At 45.3% G+C, this 15,000-nt stretch overlaps 1 protein-coding gene across 1 annotated transcript in view; it reads left to right on the forward strand.

The window, feature by feature from the left end:
- LOC115415836 (semaphorin-6D-like) overlaps positions 1 to 15,000 on the forward strand; it is a 211,175-nt gene that overhangs the window by 165,318 nt on the left and 30,857 nt on the right. The window contains 1 exon segment of the mRNA XM_030129485.1: positions 824 to 895. Within this exon segment, the coding sequence (XP_029985345.1) occupies positions 824 to 895 (72 nt within the window).

Here is a 15,000-nt window from a genome sequence, read left to right on the forward strand (position 1 = left end):
AAAAGAAAAGAACAGACATACGGAACAGAGAAAGAAAGACAGGAGGGAAGAGAGAAGAACAAAAGACAGGAGGGAAAAGAAAAAACAAAAGAAAGGAGGGAAAAGAAAGAAAGGAGGGGTTTTTTGTTTGGGTTTTTTTAAACAAAAACTGATCTTTTTTTGCATATTATCTCCATGAAGTGAGTAATAACAGTACTACAGTCTGTTAGAATGAGAGAAGATGCTGAGGGCGGGGTTAAAGATGCTGAGGGTGGGGTTAAAGATGCTGAGGGTGGGGTTAAAGATGCTAGGGGCGGGGTTAAAGATGCTGAGGGCGGGGTTAAAGATGCTAAGGGCGGGGTTAAAGATGCTGAGGGCGGGGTTAAAGATGCTGAGGGTGGGGTTAAAGATGCTGAGGGCGGGGTTAAAGATGCTGAGGGCGGGGTTAAAGCTGCTGCTAGTGTTCTGTGTGAAGTGGGCAGGGTTGAAGCTGCTGTCAGTCTTGTGTCTGAAGTGGGCGGGGTTAAAGCTGCTGCTAGTGTTCTGTGTGAAGGAGGGCGGGGTTAAAGCTGCTGTCAGTCTTGTGTGTGCTCCTCATGCTGCTCTGTCATTGGTTCTTTATGTTAATTGTTGACGGTTTCCTTGTCCAATCAGGACTCACCCTCATTTCTTCTGAAGTTGATTCTCCAAACTGATTTGACATTTCACTAATCACTCACTCTGTTGCCCCTCCCTCCTCCTCCTCCTCCTCCTGCTCCTCCCCCCTTCACTACAACCACAGGGAAGACCACACCCACAAGCGCCAGCACAACCTATCATGGGGCGGCATTTCCAAAGGAGGCAGGTCCTGATGGCCCGCCCCCAGTGGGGGAACACGGGTCACCTGACTCGGAACCAATCAGTGTGGAGATGGAGGGTAAGGGGGAGGGACTGTGTCCTTAGTGACCTCTGACCTGCAGGGGATTGCACTGCTGGGCCCTGCCCACCTTGCTAACACAGCTAACCGCTAACCGCTAACAAAACACAACAGTGACATTTCACTCTGGAAAAACACAATTAGCATTAGCACATTAGCATTAGCATACGTCGCAGAAGCACATGAGTCCACATCAGTCCACAGTAGTCCACATTAGTCCACATGAGTCCACATGAGTCCACTTTAGTCCACATCAGTCCACATCAGTCCACATTTGTCCACATCAGTCCACATCAGTCCACATTAGTCCACATCAGTCCACATCAGTCCACATTTGTCCACATCAGTCCACATTAGTCCACATCAGTCCACATGGGTTCACATCAGTCCACATTTGTCCACATCAGTCCACATGGTCCACATTTGTCCACATCAGACCACATCAGTCCACATTAGTCCACATCAGTCCACATCAGTCCACATTAGACCACATCAGTCCACATCAGTCCACATCAGTCCACATCAGTCCACATCAGTCCACATCAGTCCACATCAGTCCACATCAGACCACATCAGTCCACATGGGTCCACATCAGTCCACATCAGACCACATCAGTCCACATGGTCCACATTTGTCCACATTAGTCCACATCAGTCCACATTAGTCCACATCAGTCCACATCAGTCCACATCAGTCCACATCAGTCCACATCAGTCCACATTAGTCCACATCAGTCCACATCAGTCCACATTTGTCCACATCAGTCCACATTTGTCCACATCAGTCCACATGGGTTCACATCAGTCCACATTTGTCCACATCAGTCCACATGGTCCACATTTGTCCTCATTAGTCCACATTAGTCCACATCAGTCCACATTAGTCCATATGAGTCCACCCTGACGGCACCTGTTTTAAAAACCTAAAAACCTGGTGTCATATTCAAATCTTCAATTCTTCATAAAGAAATTCAAAATTTGAGTGCTATTTGTGTGGTTTGCAGTCCAGTTTCATATTTGTTTGCAGTCCAGTTTCATATTTGTTTGCAGTCCAGTTTCATATTTGTTTGCAGTCCAGTTTCATATTTGTTTGCAGTCCAGTTTCATATTTGTTTGCAGTCCAGTTTCATATTTGTTTGCAGTCCAGTTTCATATTTGTTTGCAGTCCAGTTTCATATTTGTTTGCAGTCCAGTTTCATATTTGTTTGCAGTCCAGTTTCATATTTGTTTGCAGTCCAGTTTCATATTTGTTTGCAGTCCAGTTTCATATTTGTTTGCAGTCCAGTTTCATATTTGCTGCTAAGTGCGGCCCATCTGCTGGTTCTGCTGGTCTGCATACTGATGGGTCAGTGTTCTTCCAGGTGAAATCTCACTGTCATTAACTCATTAACACTTAACTCTCCTCCGGTCTCTGAGTGATTCCATTTTTTTTTCCTTTTTTTTTCTTTCAAATCTGTTATTTATCCACTTCATTAGTCTCACATGACAGAACATGATGCACTTCCTGTTTGTACTGGTCTGAATGGAGCTTCATGAAAAGTATTAGATAAAGCTGAGGATCACTGCACACATACTCAGTACGCAGAGGAAAAGTGGAACGGAGCTACAGAGCAGCTGTTTACTTCCACAAAATGTTCCCTCTTCTGCCCTCACAATGAGAATACAACATATCGAACCAGTGTTCAGAACTCAGAGCTCCTCCTTCAGCCTGAACTCTGTGCATGTGTGGATCCACTCTGTCTGTTTAAATCCAACAGTTTCCAGGTTGTTCCATACACAGAAACAGTTGAATCTGGTCCCAGTCATGTGTCTGTCCAATTAGATTCAATTCGCATCAATATTAGCTGAGTTCTAATTTTAAATGTGTGGGAAATGGGATTTCAGTGTTCAGTGTAAATGTCCACAGAGTCCACATTCCACAGTGGATGTGGACAATTTAGTTCCACATACAAGAGACTGTTCTAAGCTACAGGTGGATCCAACTGGAGAAGAAACGGAGTCGATTTGAATTTTGGATGAATTTTGGAAAATGTCTCAGTGATGACAGATGGAAAACTGTAGATGTTGTGACCTTGCTGTGACCTTGAACTTTGTCCTACTGGGACCAAAATGGACTGGGTTGGTCCCAGGGCCTAGGCCTATCTGTGGGGAAGATCTGGGAAAGATGGGTGGAAGAGTTCTACACTGAAGGTGAGAACAAACAAACAAACAAACAAACAAACACACACACACACAAACACAAACACCCAAAGTAAAGTGATCACATCACCTTCTGGCAGAGGTAATCAGCTGTTTGCATGGCTTATAAAAATGGATACTGCACTGATATTCCAGTAAAAACGAGGCTGTGCATGATCTCTTTAAAAACACAGTATTTTCCAAATATTCAGCCACTTGAACACAGTCTCAGTCTTTCATTCATTTCTGAACCCACTTCCTTGAAAAGGCCAGAGCATGTCCAAACATCTGCCTGTTCCTCTGTTCCTCTGCTGTCTTTGGGCCAGAGGTGAGTTTTGTTTGGACCACAGACTGAACAGGACAGAGTCCGTGGGTGTAAATGTGGGTGTGGCCTCTGATATCAGCCATCGTGGGTTTAAAGCCTACAGCTGACCCTCAGCAGTTCAATGACCACCACAGCTGTGGGCCATTACTGTATAATCCTGTATTTACTTCAATATTTCTCTCATACTAGCTGCATTGTACCCGTGGTGCCACTGTACAATAGTATGAAGTAGAAGTTGTGTGCCACCACTGTCCATTTATAAACTACCATTTACTCCTGCACTGTGCAGGTAATAATCTGAGCCAACATGTGAGGCATGAAGGGAAGAGCATGGATGTGTTTGTTCTGTGCAGCAGGATTCCATTCATGCAGCAGTAGTAACTGTAGCCTTCAGTGGAACATGGTCTGGTACCAGCAGAACTGTCAGGAACAGCAGCAGAACCACCAGTGTTGGACCAATGACTTGAAAAAAGTAATTAGTTATAGTTACTAATGACTTTTCCCAAAAACTAATTGAATTAGTAATGGAATTACTCCTTCATAAATGTAATTAGTTACCAGGGAAAGTAATTATTGCATTACCTTTTTGAAAAACCTTCAATAATGAAAAAGGAAACTGATTTGTGAGCGTGTTTCACAGTCAGTTATAGAGTAGAACAGCAGCAGGGACTGAAGACCAGCACTGTGGGGAGGATGGGGTCCACCAGGGCCCACCAGGGCCCACCAGGGCCAGGCTGGGGTCCACCAGGGCCAGGCTGGGGTCCACCAGGGCCAGGCTGGGGTCCACCAGGGCCGGTCTTTTCCAGCTCATCAGTGCAGATGTGCATTTCCAGAAGCAGATGTTCCTGCAGTTCACCCACATCTGCACTGTTTTCACTCACTCCTCCTGATCCAGTCAGACTGGCACTGAGAACTCCTCCCCTAAATGAGCTGATAACTCCTCCCCTAAATGAGCTGATAACTCCTCCCCTAAATGAGCTGATAACTCCTCCCCTAAATGAGCTGATAACTCCTCCCCTAAATGAGCTGATAACTCCACCCCTAAATGAGCTGATTACTCCTCCCCTAAATGAGCTGATAACTCCTCCCCTAAATGAGCTGATAACTCCACCCCTAAATGAGCTGATAACTCCTCCTCTAAATGAGCTGATAACTCCTCCCCTAAATGAGCTGATAACTCCTCCCCTACATTAGCTGATAACTCCTCCCCTACATTAGCTGCGTTCAGGTGCCTGTGCTGTGCTGGTTCAACTCAAACTGGTAGATGTCATCAGTGGTTCAGGTGAAGGGGGCGTGGACAACTCAGACTCATGGACACACAGATGAAGGATGAAGGCATTGTGGGTAATTTGAATAGAACAACTGGTAAACGAATCAGTTCTTATTGTTCAGTTAAAAGAGTCGTTCCAAAGACTGGACTGGTCCTTGAACGTCTCCCCTCTGGTGTGTGTCTGAGTCAGGACAGAGAACAGCTGTTAGATCAGTGCACAGGAACACACCACAGTTCACTGACGCTAACGGGAACGGAGTTGGAACGTTTTAAATAGTAATTCGTTAGATTAGCCGTTATGGGAAAACAATAATGGTGTTAGTAACACCGTTATTTTTAACGCCGTTATTTTTAACGCTGTTATTCCCCAACACTGATAACCACTTCTGAGTATGGCGGCAGGAGCTGGGACCCTGTTCAAATCTCCCAGCATGCCTCACAACATTTGAATACGGACATAAAATTGTGCCTGGTAGATAGTCAGGTCATGTTTGTATCATTTGGTGAGTTTGGTGCAGATCAGGCCTGTGAAGGCTGAGGAACACCTGTATGAACACCCTCCTGTGCTGCAAATACAACATCTGTCAGACATCGATGGGAGGGACAGACACGGGGCGGGGCCAAAACATGCATTATATAGGTAGGATTAATCACACACGGTCCAGTTTTCATCCAGAAATATTTAGTGTTTCATTCAAACATTTGAAAAGCTTATTTTTCTCTTAAAATCCCAGCTGTTTGTGGATGGCTGTTTTTATTTTTTTTACCACTAATCCTGCCAATTAGTGCAGCTGCCTCTGTGGTTCATTTGTAGTTCATCACCTGCAGCAGTTCTGGTGCAAAGCAGGGAACCCATACATGAAAGTAATCCTCCAAGTGCCGGCAGGGGTCAAAATCTGCACCGTCACATTTGGACTGGATTAAAACTGCAAACAGGTCTGAGAAGGTGCTGCAAAATAAAATGATTAGACGTGTACCGAGTATGTCAGTATGAGGACTACATGTGAAAAGCAATTAGATTTATGAAAAGGGAGGGACTAAATATGAGCACTGAAAAGTACTCTGTAAAAAATAAAAAAAAAAACAACATAAAAAAAACAGTATTATTCCAGCAGCAGGGGTGCCGAAAAAATATTGTTAAAATAAAGGAAAATAACCATCTCATAAAAATACAGTAATTTTCCATAATTAAAATACAGTTTTTTGCCCTAACTAAACATGAGATTTTGCTTTTTTTTTTTTTTACTTTTCAATGTTTAATAAAGAATATTTTCATCTATTAAAACGATCCAATTCCCTATAAATATATATATAAATAATTTTCAGTGAGACTCAGTTGTCCAATCCACTGATAAAAACTGTATTTGGACAGTTTATCAGTGCTTATACATGTTATACATTCACAAAAATACATTTATTCAACATTTTTGTTGTGAAACCTCCTGTAATTACACAAGATATTTGTCAATGAACAAACAAGTCTGGTTCAACTGACAGAACTAATACTTCTGTTATTGTTAATTGTTAGTAATTTTATCTCATTTTATTTATTTACTTTTTTTTACAGTATTAAACATTAAATTAACAGTTTAATCTCATAAATAGAAAAGCAATATTTGTGAAATTATGATACATTTGCAAATGTATTTTAACTGTATTTTTCTGTGAAAAAAGAAAAAAAAAATCTTTTAAAAATGGAAATTTTATGCTTATTCACAGTTACAGTTTTTTCCTGTTCTTTTCCATTTGACATGTAAAATCACAGTCTGTTTTTGTCATTTCATTGGTATTTTCTTGTATCTGAAAAATATAGGAAAAATCTGTCAAATAAACGGTGAAAATTCTGTTAAATTACAGATTTTTTTTACAGTGTAAGGGAGTCCTGGAAAAAAAAGGTCACCTGCTGCAAAGACAGAAAAAGGCTCTGTGGGAGAAAAACACATCCTCCTGTGAGTTCAGGAAAAGGATGGATTTGGATGTGACACATGGAGGACAGTGCAGTGACATGAATCAGTTTTTGTCCTCCGTCCGTCCGTCCGTCCGTCCGTCCTCAGACACTGCGTCCATAAAGTCCATAAATCCTCTTCCATTCACACAGACAGACTGTGGAGGTGCAATGATGAGCTACTCAGCCTCAAATGAGAAAAGAACAGAACAAATAAATAACCAGCAGAGGCCTGAGCCGGAGGGGGGGGGGTGTAGTAATAGAAACAGTAACACAATCTATTTGCGCCAGAGCCTGTGACTGTGTGTGTGTCAGTAGAATGAGAGCAGCAGCCCAGACACTGATAAGAACCAACACAGGAAACAAATGTGACCGCTGCAAAGGCGGTGGAGCAGTCAGCACTAACGTCCAAAGGATGGAAAGTATAGACCCTGCCTGAGCTGAAATGGAACTGACACAGCCGTATGAACGTCTGAACATGTGGACACGTAGCAGAATGGACGCAGGAACACAGTGTGTCTGAGGTGGAACACTTGGAACCACATGAACCCTTCATTATTCAGCCGTCAGACCCTCACACTGGGCAGGTCACTTCATTGTCCTCAGTCAGATGTGCCCAACCAAATACTGACGTCAAACACTTCTGAAATATCAGTCATGTTGAGAAAAGACCAGTGTGCATTTGAAAGTTTAGCATTTAACATTAATTTGAGTTATAAAGGTAAGACGTGAGTTACCTTCTGTTAGTGAGCTTCATACAGTAGTTTACATTAGTCATGTTTGAACTTTTCAGACAGTAACTGTATACAGTAGCATTTAAGACTGACTTCATATTATATATCAGAAAAGAAACTGGAACATTGGGTTTTTGTTTGTTTTTAGCAAACACTGTAGCTAACATTAGAAAACCAGTGTTCAGAACTCAGAGCTCCTCCTTCAGCCTGAACTCTGTGCATGTGTGGATCCACTCTGTCTGTTTAAATCCAACAGTTTCCAGGTTGTTCCATACACACAAACAGTTGAATCTGGTCCCAGTCATGTGTCTGTCCAATTAGATTCAATTCACATCAATATTAGTTGAGTTCTAATTTTAAATGTGTGGGAAATGGGATTTTCAGTGTTCAGTGTAAATGTCCACAGAGTCCACATTCCACAGTGGATGTGGACAATTTAGTTCCACATACAAGAGACTGTTCTAAGCTACAGGTGGATCCAACTGGAGGAGAATCAGAGTCGTTTGGAATTTTGGATGAATTTCTGAAAATGTCTCAGTGATGACAGATGGAAAACTGTAGATGTTGTGACCTTGCTGTGACCTTGAACTTTGTCCTACTGGGACCAAAATGGACTGGGTTGGTCCCAGGGCCTAGGCCTATCTGTGGGGAAGATCTGGGAAAGATGGGTGGAAGAGTTTTACACTGAAGATGAGAACAAACAAACAAACAAACACACACACAAACAAACACACAAAGCACAGTGATCACAGTACCTCCTGGTGGAGGTAATAATGGCACAGACAAAGGCAGTTCTACTGATCCAAATAACAGACATCCTCAAATAAAATGATCATAAAACTTTAGGTATTCGCTCCAGAGATCTGACAGTAAAAAAAAAAAAAGAAGTACACAAAACAACAAGAAAAGCACTCAGAGAGCGCAGACCTCTGCCAAGGCAGATCAGTGGGCCCCCATGGGCCCCTGTGCCCCCCCCCCCCCCCCCCCCCCCGATCACCACCAAAATTTAGTCATTTCTTCCTTGTGCCAGTATCAACGTTTCCTGAAATTACATGAAAATCCGTCCATAACTTTTTCGGTTATCTTGCTAACAGACAAACCAACACGCACACATGTAAACACACAACACAAAGTGATCACAAATACCTCCTGGCAGAAGGAATTATTGCAAAAGCATTAAGTACAATCTTTTACCTTCATAGTGTTGTTTTTTTTTTATCGAAGGAAAAGGGTGGATGACTTTGAAATGACAGCCAACCTGATTGGAAAGGAAAAAAGAAGGCTCATTTTCAAAGGATTTAACAGATGATGTAATAAACCAGTTTGTAAATGTCAGCTCGATACGAATGTTATGAGCTCTGATTAGAAAAAGTACAAAGGCAGTAAAGTATTTAACACACACACACACACACACCTTGGTAATCCCAACCATGTTTGTTTTCCCAGTTGTGTTTGACAGTCAGTAACAGATGAAGCCCACAGTGCAGCAGAGGGTCACATGTGTGTATGTGTAGTCCATCCTATAAACCCCAGCACAGACTCCGAGCCCAGAGGACGAACCTGTGACCTGCTGAGATTTAAAAAAATAACAACAGTCAGGTTCAACTAGAACTGGGGAATACGCCCACCTGTGCACTGTCTACACACACACACACACACACACACACACACACACACACACGTGCATGTTAACAGAACAGTGGAACACCAGCTGTGGTTCCACACCTGTGTGCTTTGTTCGTGGTGCCCTCTGTTGTTCTTTGACCTTTTTTTCACCACTCTTCTGCACATTCAGATGAACCAGTGTGGGCCGCACTAAAAACCAGACTAGCAGCTAATTTAGCCGACGAGCACTGGGAGGCGGTTTGATAACAGAACCAAGTGAACTCATTAAAAGACGACAGGAGGAGAGCAGAGATGAACAAGGGAGTGGGGGGGGCATCGATGGCAGCTCGTTTTGTAAGGAGTTATTTATACTTATGGGGACCATGGCAACAGACCCTGACGTTACCATCCAGGAACTGATAGAGCTCCGCCCCCTCTGAGTCCCATCACACAGGCTCCTCCCACCAAGGATATTATCGAAAACTAACGACATGATGAAAACTAGAATTGTAAAAACATTTTCGTTAACTGAACTAAATAAAAACTATAATTAAAAGAAAAAAACATAACTAACTGAAACTGTATTGTGTGTTTACTAAACTAACTAAAACAGATACAAATTCTGGATCAAATTCCCTTCTTTTTCATCTTTGTCAATGTCAGATTGATATAAAATGGATTTCTTTGTCTCTCTCAGTTTTCTGTGCTGTCTCCATACGACACTTTTTGCTCCGTCACTTGTGTTCACTTGTGGTTTCCAGTCGTCTTCTGGTCCCCACTCTACCTGGAAACATGGAGACTAAAGCAGCAGAGTCCTGTCTGGGATTGATTTGAATAGGAGCACAGAGAAGAAGAGAAAAGAGACCACTGAACTACAACTGAACTACAACTAAACTACAACTAAACTACAACTGAACTACAACTAAACTACAACTAAACTACAACTGAACTACAACTGAACTACAACTGAACTACAACTAAACTAAAACTGAACTACAACTAAACTACAACTGAACTACAACTAAACTACAACTGAACTACAACTGAACTACAACTAAACTACAACTGAACTACAACTGAACTACAACTGAACTAAAACTGAACTACAACTAAACTACAACTAAACTACAACTGAACTACAACTAAACTACAACTGAACTACAACTGAACTACAACTAAACTACAACTGAACTACAACTGAACTACAACTAAACTACAACTGAACTACAACTGAACTACAACTGAACTACAACTGAACTACAACTAAACTAAAACTGAACTACAACTAAACTACAACTAAACTACAACTGAACTACAACTAAACTACAACTGAACTACAACTGAACTACAACTAAACTACAACTAAACTACAACTGAACTACAACTGAACTACAACTAAGCATTTAGAAAATAACAAATACTAATAAAAACTATCAAACCTGCTCTAAAAACTAATTAAAATGAACTGAATTAGAGAAAAAAAAGTCTAAACTAAATAAAGCAAAACTAGAATGAAAAATCCTAAGCTATTAGAACCTTGCCTCCCACTAGTGTCATTCTGTGACTAGAAAAGCACTTGGAGAGCACAGACCTCCACCAAGGCAGATCTGCCCCCCCCCCCCCCATCACCACCAAAATTTAATTATTTCTTCCTTGTGCCAGTATCAACATTTACTGAAAATTTCGTGAAAATCTGTCCATAACTTTTTCAGTTATCTTGCTAACAAACACACACACACACACAAACAAACACACACACACACACACACAAACAAACACACACACAAAGCAAAGTGATCACAGTACCTCCTGGAGGAGTTAACGAACACAAAAGATAATGAAGCAGTAAATGAACAGGACAGACCATGTGTAATTTAATAGAACGTAAAGAACCAAACCCAACTACCCATTCAAAGACTATGGACGCCTTTGAATGATACTGTTTAGTGTCAGATGTTTAGAATGAACAGGACCCTCCAAACTGCCCAAACCTGCAGATCCTCCACTGCAGGTCCCACCTCAGATCCTCCCCTGTGGGTCCCACCCCAGACCCTCCACTCTGGGTCCCACCCCAGACCCTCCACTGCAGGTCCCACCCCAGATCCTCTACTGTGGGTCCTACCCCAGACCCTCCACTGCAGGTCCCACCCCAGATCCTCTACTGTGGGTCCCACCCCAGATCCTCCTCTGTGGGTCCCACCCCAGATCCTCCCCTGTGGGTCCCACCCCAGATCCTCCACTGCAGGCCCCACCCCAGATCCTTCACTCTGGGTCCCACCCCAGATCCTCCACTGCAGGCCCCACCCCAGATCCTCCACTGCAGGCCCCACCCCAGATCCTCCACTGCAGGTCCCACCCCAGGTCTAAAACAGTCAGTCCTCCAGACTCGGTGTTCACAGGTCCAGCTGTACAGCAGAGATAACAGGTTCTGGTCCACATAGATCATGTCTGTGGTCCAGAGCGCTGCACCAGGCTGACTTCATATAGAACCTGTTTAAATTAGGTGAAGAGCGTCATGGATAATTTGGCTGGTCTCCAGGTGGGTCACATGACTCTGTGGGCTTTGACGGCTGCCTTAGCTTCAGGAGCGCCTCCGTTAACGGGCAGGAGTTTTTATTGGATTATTCACCCTGACAAAAAACCAGCACCCATCTGAAATAAACCGTCAACACAAAGGTCAGCTCCGTCCATTAGACTCTGACTGCAGTTTTTAGTCTGTGATATGGAACAGGTTCTTCAGCTGTAACTGAGGCACTGAGCATCTTCTCATGTCTTCACCCACAAAGACCGGACAGGACCAGGATCCACTGGGCCTCTGAAGGACTGGTTCAGGGAGCACCAGACCCCACTAGTCACTTTTCCATTGGACAACTTGACCCATATTTACTAAATGTTGAAAAAAACAGAAGTGTGTAATGTCGGTTTGTCCATTAAATCACAAATGTGTTGATTTGTTTGTTTCTTCTGGCAGATGTCAGAAGTCATTCCATAAACCATCCATCCATTATCTGCCTCTTATCTGGGGCTGGGTCACAGGAGCAACAGTCTAAGCAGGGATGCCCAGACTCCTCCCTCTCCTCAGACTCCTCCTCCTGGTGGGACATGCCCAGAACACCTCCCCAGGGAGGAGTCCAGAAGGATCTGAACCAGCTGTCTGATCCACCTCAGCTGGTTCCTCTGGATGTGGAGGAGCAGTGGTTCTACTGTAAGCTCCTCCCTCCTGACTGAGCTCCTCCCCCTATCCCTAAGGGTGGACCCACCCACCCTACAGAAGAAACTCATTTGGACCGCTTGTATCCTGGATCTGGTCCTTTGGGTCCTGACCCACAGCTCCTGACCACAGGTGAGGGTCTGAACGTAGACTGAGGGTAAATCCAGAGCTTCTCCTTTGGGCTCAGCTCCTTCTGAACCACAACAGACCCATACAAGTACTGCAGACGCTGCACCCACCCACCTGTCAATCTGAACCTCCACCCACCCACCTGTCAATCTGAACCTCCACCCACCCACCTGTCAGTCTGAACCTCCACCCACCCACCTGTCAGTCTGAACCTCCATCCTTCCCTCACTGTGAACCAGACCCACATACTGGAACTCCTCCACTGGGGCAAAGACTCTCCACCGACCCGGGGAGGGCAGACCACTTTTATCTGGTCCAGAACCATGACCTCAGATTTGGAGGTGCTGATTCTCATCCCAGTCCAAACCACCCCAGGACACACTGAAGGCCCAGGTTCCATGAGGCCAACAGGACAACATCATCTGCAAAAAGTAGAGACGAAATCCTGTGGTCCCTAAACCGGACCCCCTCCGGCCCAAACCGGACCCCCTCCGGCCCCTGGCTTTGCCTAGAAATTCAGTCCATAAAAATTCTGAACAGAACCGGTGCCACAGGGCAGCCCTGCAGAAGTCCCACCTGCACCTGGAGCAGGTCTGACTGACTGTGAACCAGGCTCCTGCTTCGGTCATACAAGGACCGGACTGGACTTAACAGAGGGCCCCGGACCCCATACCCTCACAGCACCCCCCACAGTCCAACGCCTTCTCCAGACCCACACAACACATGTGGACCGGTTAGGTGAACTCCCATGAACCCTGGAGCACCTGATGGAGAGTATCAGCAAAAATCTGAGTTATTTTGAATTTAAACAACAAATGATTTAAGGAAAAGACAAAAGTATTGATACAATATTGATGTTTCTTTCAATCAAAGATCTAATTGCACCACTGTTACAGTGTTGTTGGGGGGGGGGGGGGGGGGGGGCTGCAGGTTTATGGTCCTCCAAAGGGGGGGGGGGGGGGGGGGGGGGGGGCACAGAAACAGACTGAGAACCACTGATTTAAATTAATAACTTTCTAATATTTACTTTCACTCAGATTTTTCATACGACACTAAACTTTACTGTAATTTTGTTCTTTCAGTCCAAATTTCTACAGACTTCAGTGAAATTACTGTGACAGCCTGTTCCTCAAAATTCAACTTATAATTTAGTTCCTAATTTTGTCCTTTTTCCAGAGCTGTAAATTCAAACCTGTCAGACAGATGAGTGAAGAATGAGCCTCAGCACCTTTAGACTGAAGAGACGGCTGACGAGTTTTATTAGGTCCACTGGTCTGAGCCTGGTCACTGGTCTGAGCCTGGTCACTGGTCTGAGCCTGGTCACTGGTCTGAGCCTGGTCACTGTTCTGAGCCTGGTCACTGGTCTGAGCCTGGTCACTGATCTGAGCCTGGTCACTGGTCTGAGCCTGGTCACTGTTCTGAGCCTGGTCACTGGTCTGAGCCTGGTCACTGATCTGAGCCTGGTCACTGGTCTGAGCCTGGTCACTGGTCTGAGCCTGGTTACTGTTCTGAGCCTGGTCACTGATCTGAGCCTGGTCACTGGTCTGAGCCTGGTCACTGGTCTGAGCCTGGTCACTGGTCTGAGCCTGGTTACTGGTCTGAGCCTGGTCACTGGTCTGAGCCTGGTCACTGATCTGAGCCTGGTTACTGGTCTGAGCCTGGTCACTGTTCTGAGCCTGGTCACTGGTCTGAGCCTGGTCACTGGTCTGAGCCTGGTCACTGTTCTGAGCCTGGTCACTGGTCTGAGCCTGGTCACTGATCTGAGCCTGGTCACTGGTCTGAGCCTGGTCACTGATCTGAGCCTGGTCACTGGTCTGAGCCTGGTCACTGTTCTGAGCCTGGTCACTGGTCTGAGCCTGGTCACTGATCTGAGCCTGGTCACTGGTCTGAGCCTGGTCACTGGTCTGAGCCTGGTTACTGTTCTGAGCCTGGTCACTGATCTGAGCCTGGTCACTGGTCTGAGCCTGGTCACTGGTCTGAGCCTGGTCACTGGTCTGAGCCTGGTTACTGGTCTGAGCCTGGTCACTGGTCTGAGCCTGGTCCACTGATCTGAGCCTGGTCACTGGTCTGAGCCTGGTCACTGTTCTGAGCCTGGTCACTGGTCTGAGCCTGGTCACTGGTCTGAGCCTGGTCACTGTTCTGAGCCTGGTCACTGGTCTGAGCCTGGTCACTGTTCTGAGCCTGGTCACTGGTCTGAGCCTGGTCACTGGTCTGAGCCTGGTCACTGATCTGAGCCTGGTCACTGGTCTGAGCCTGGTCACTGATCTGAGCCTGGTCACTGGTCTGAGCCTGGTCACTGTTCTGAGCCTGGTCACTGGTCTGAGCCTGGTCACTGATCTGAGCCTGGTCACTGGTCTGAGCCTGGTCACTGGTCTGAGCCTGGTTACTGTTCTGAGCCTGGTCACTGGTCTGAGCCTGGTCACTGGTCTGAGCCTGGTCACTGGTCTGAGCCTGGTTACTGGTCTGAGCCTGGTCACTGGTCTGAGCCTGGTCACTGATCTGAGCCTGGTTACTGGTCTGAGCCTGGTCACTGTTCTGAGCCTGGTCACTGGTCTGAGCCTGGTCACTGGTCTGAGCCTGGTCACTGTTCTGAGCCTGGTCACTGGTCTGAGCCTGGTCACTGTTCTGAGCCTGGTCACTGATCTGAGCCTGGTCACTGGTCTGAGCCTGGTCACTGGTCTGAGCCTGGTCACTGGTCTGAGCCTGGT

Source organism: Sphaeramia orbicularis, unplaced genomic scaffold (genome assembly GCF_902148855.1).
Source record: "Sphaeramia orbicularis unplaced genomic scaffold, fSphaOr1.1, whole genome shotgun sequence".
Classification (NCBI taxonomy): domain Eukaryota; kingdom Metazoa; phylum Chordata; class Actinopteri; order Kurtiformes; family Apogonidae; genus Sphaeramia; species Sphaeramia orbicularis.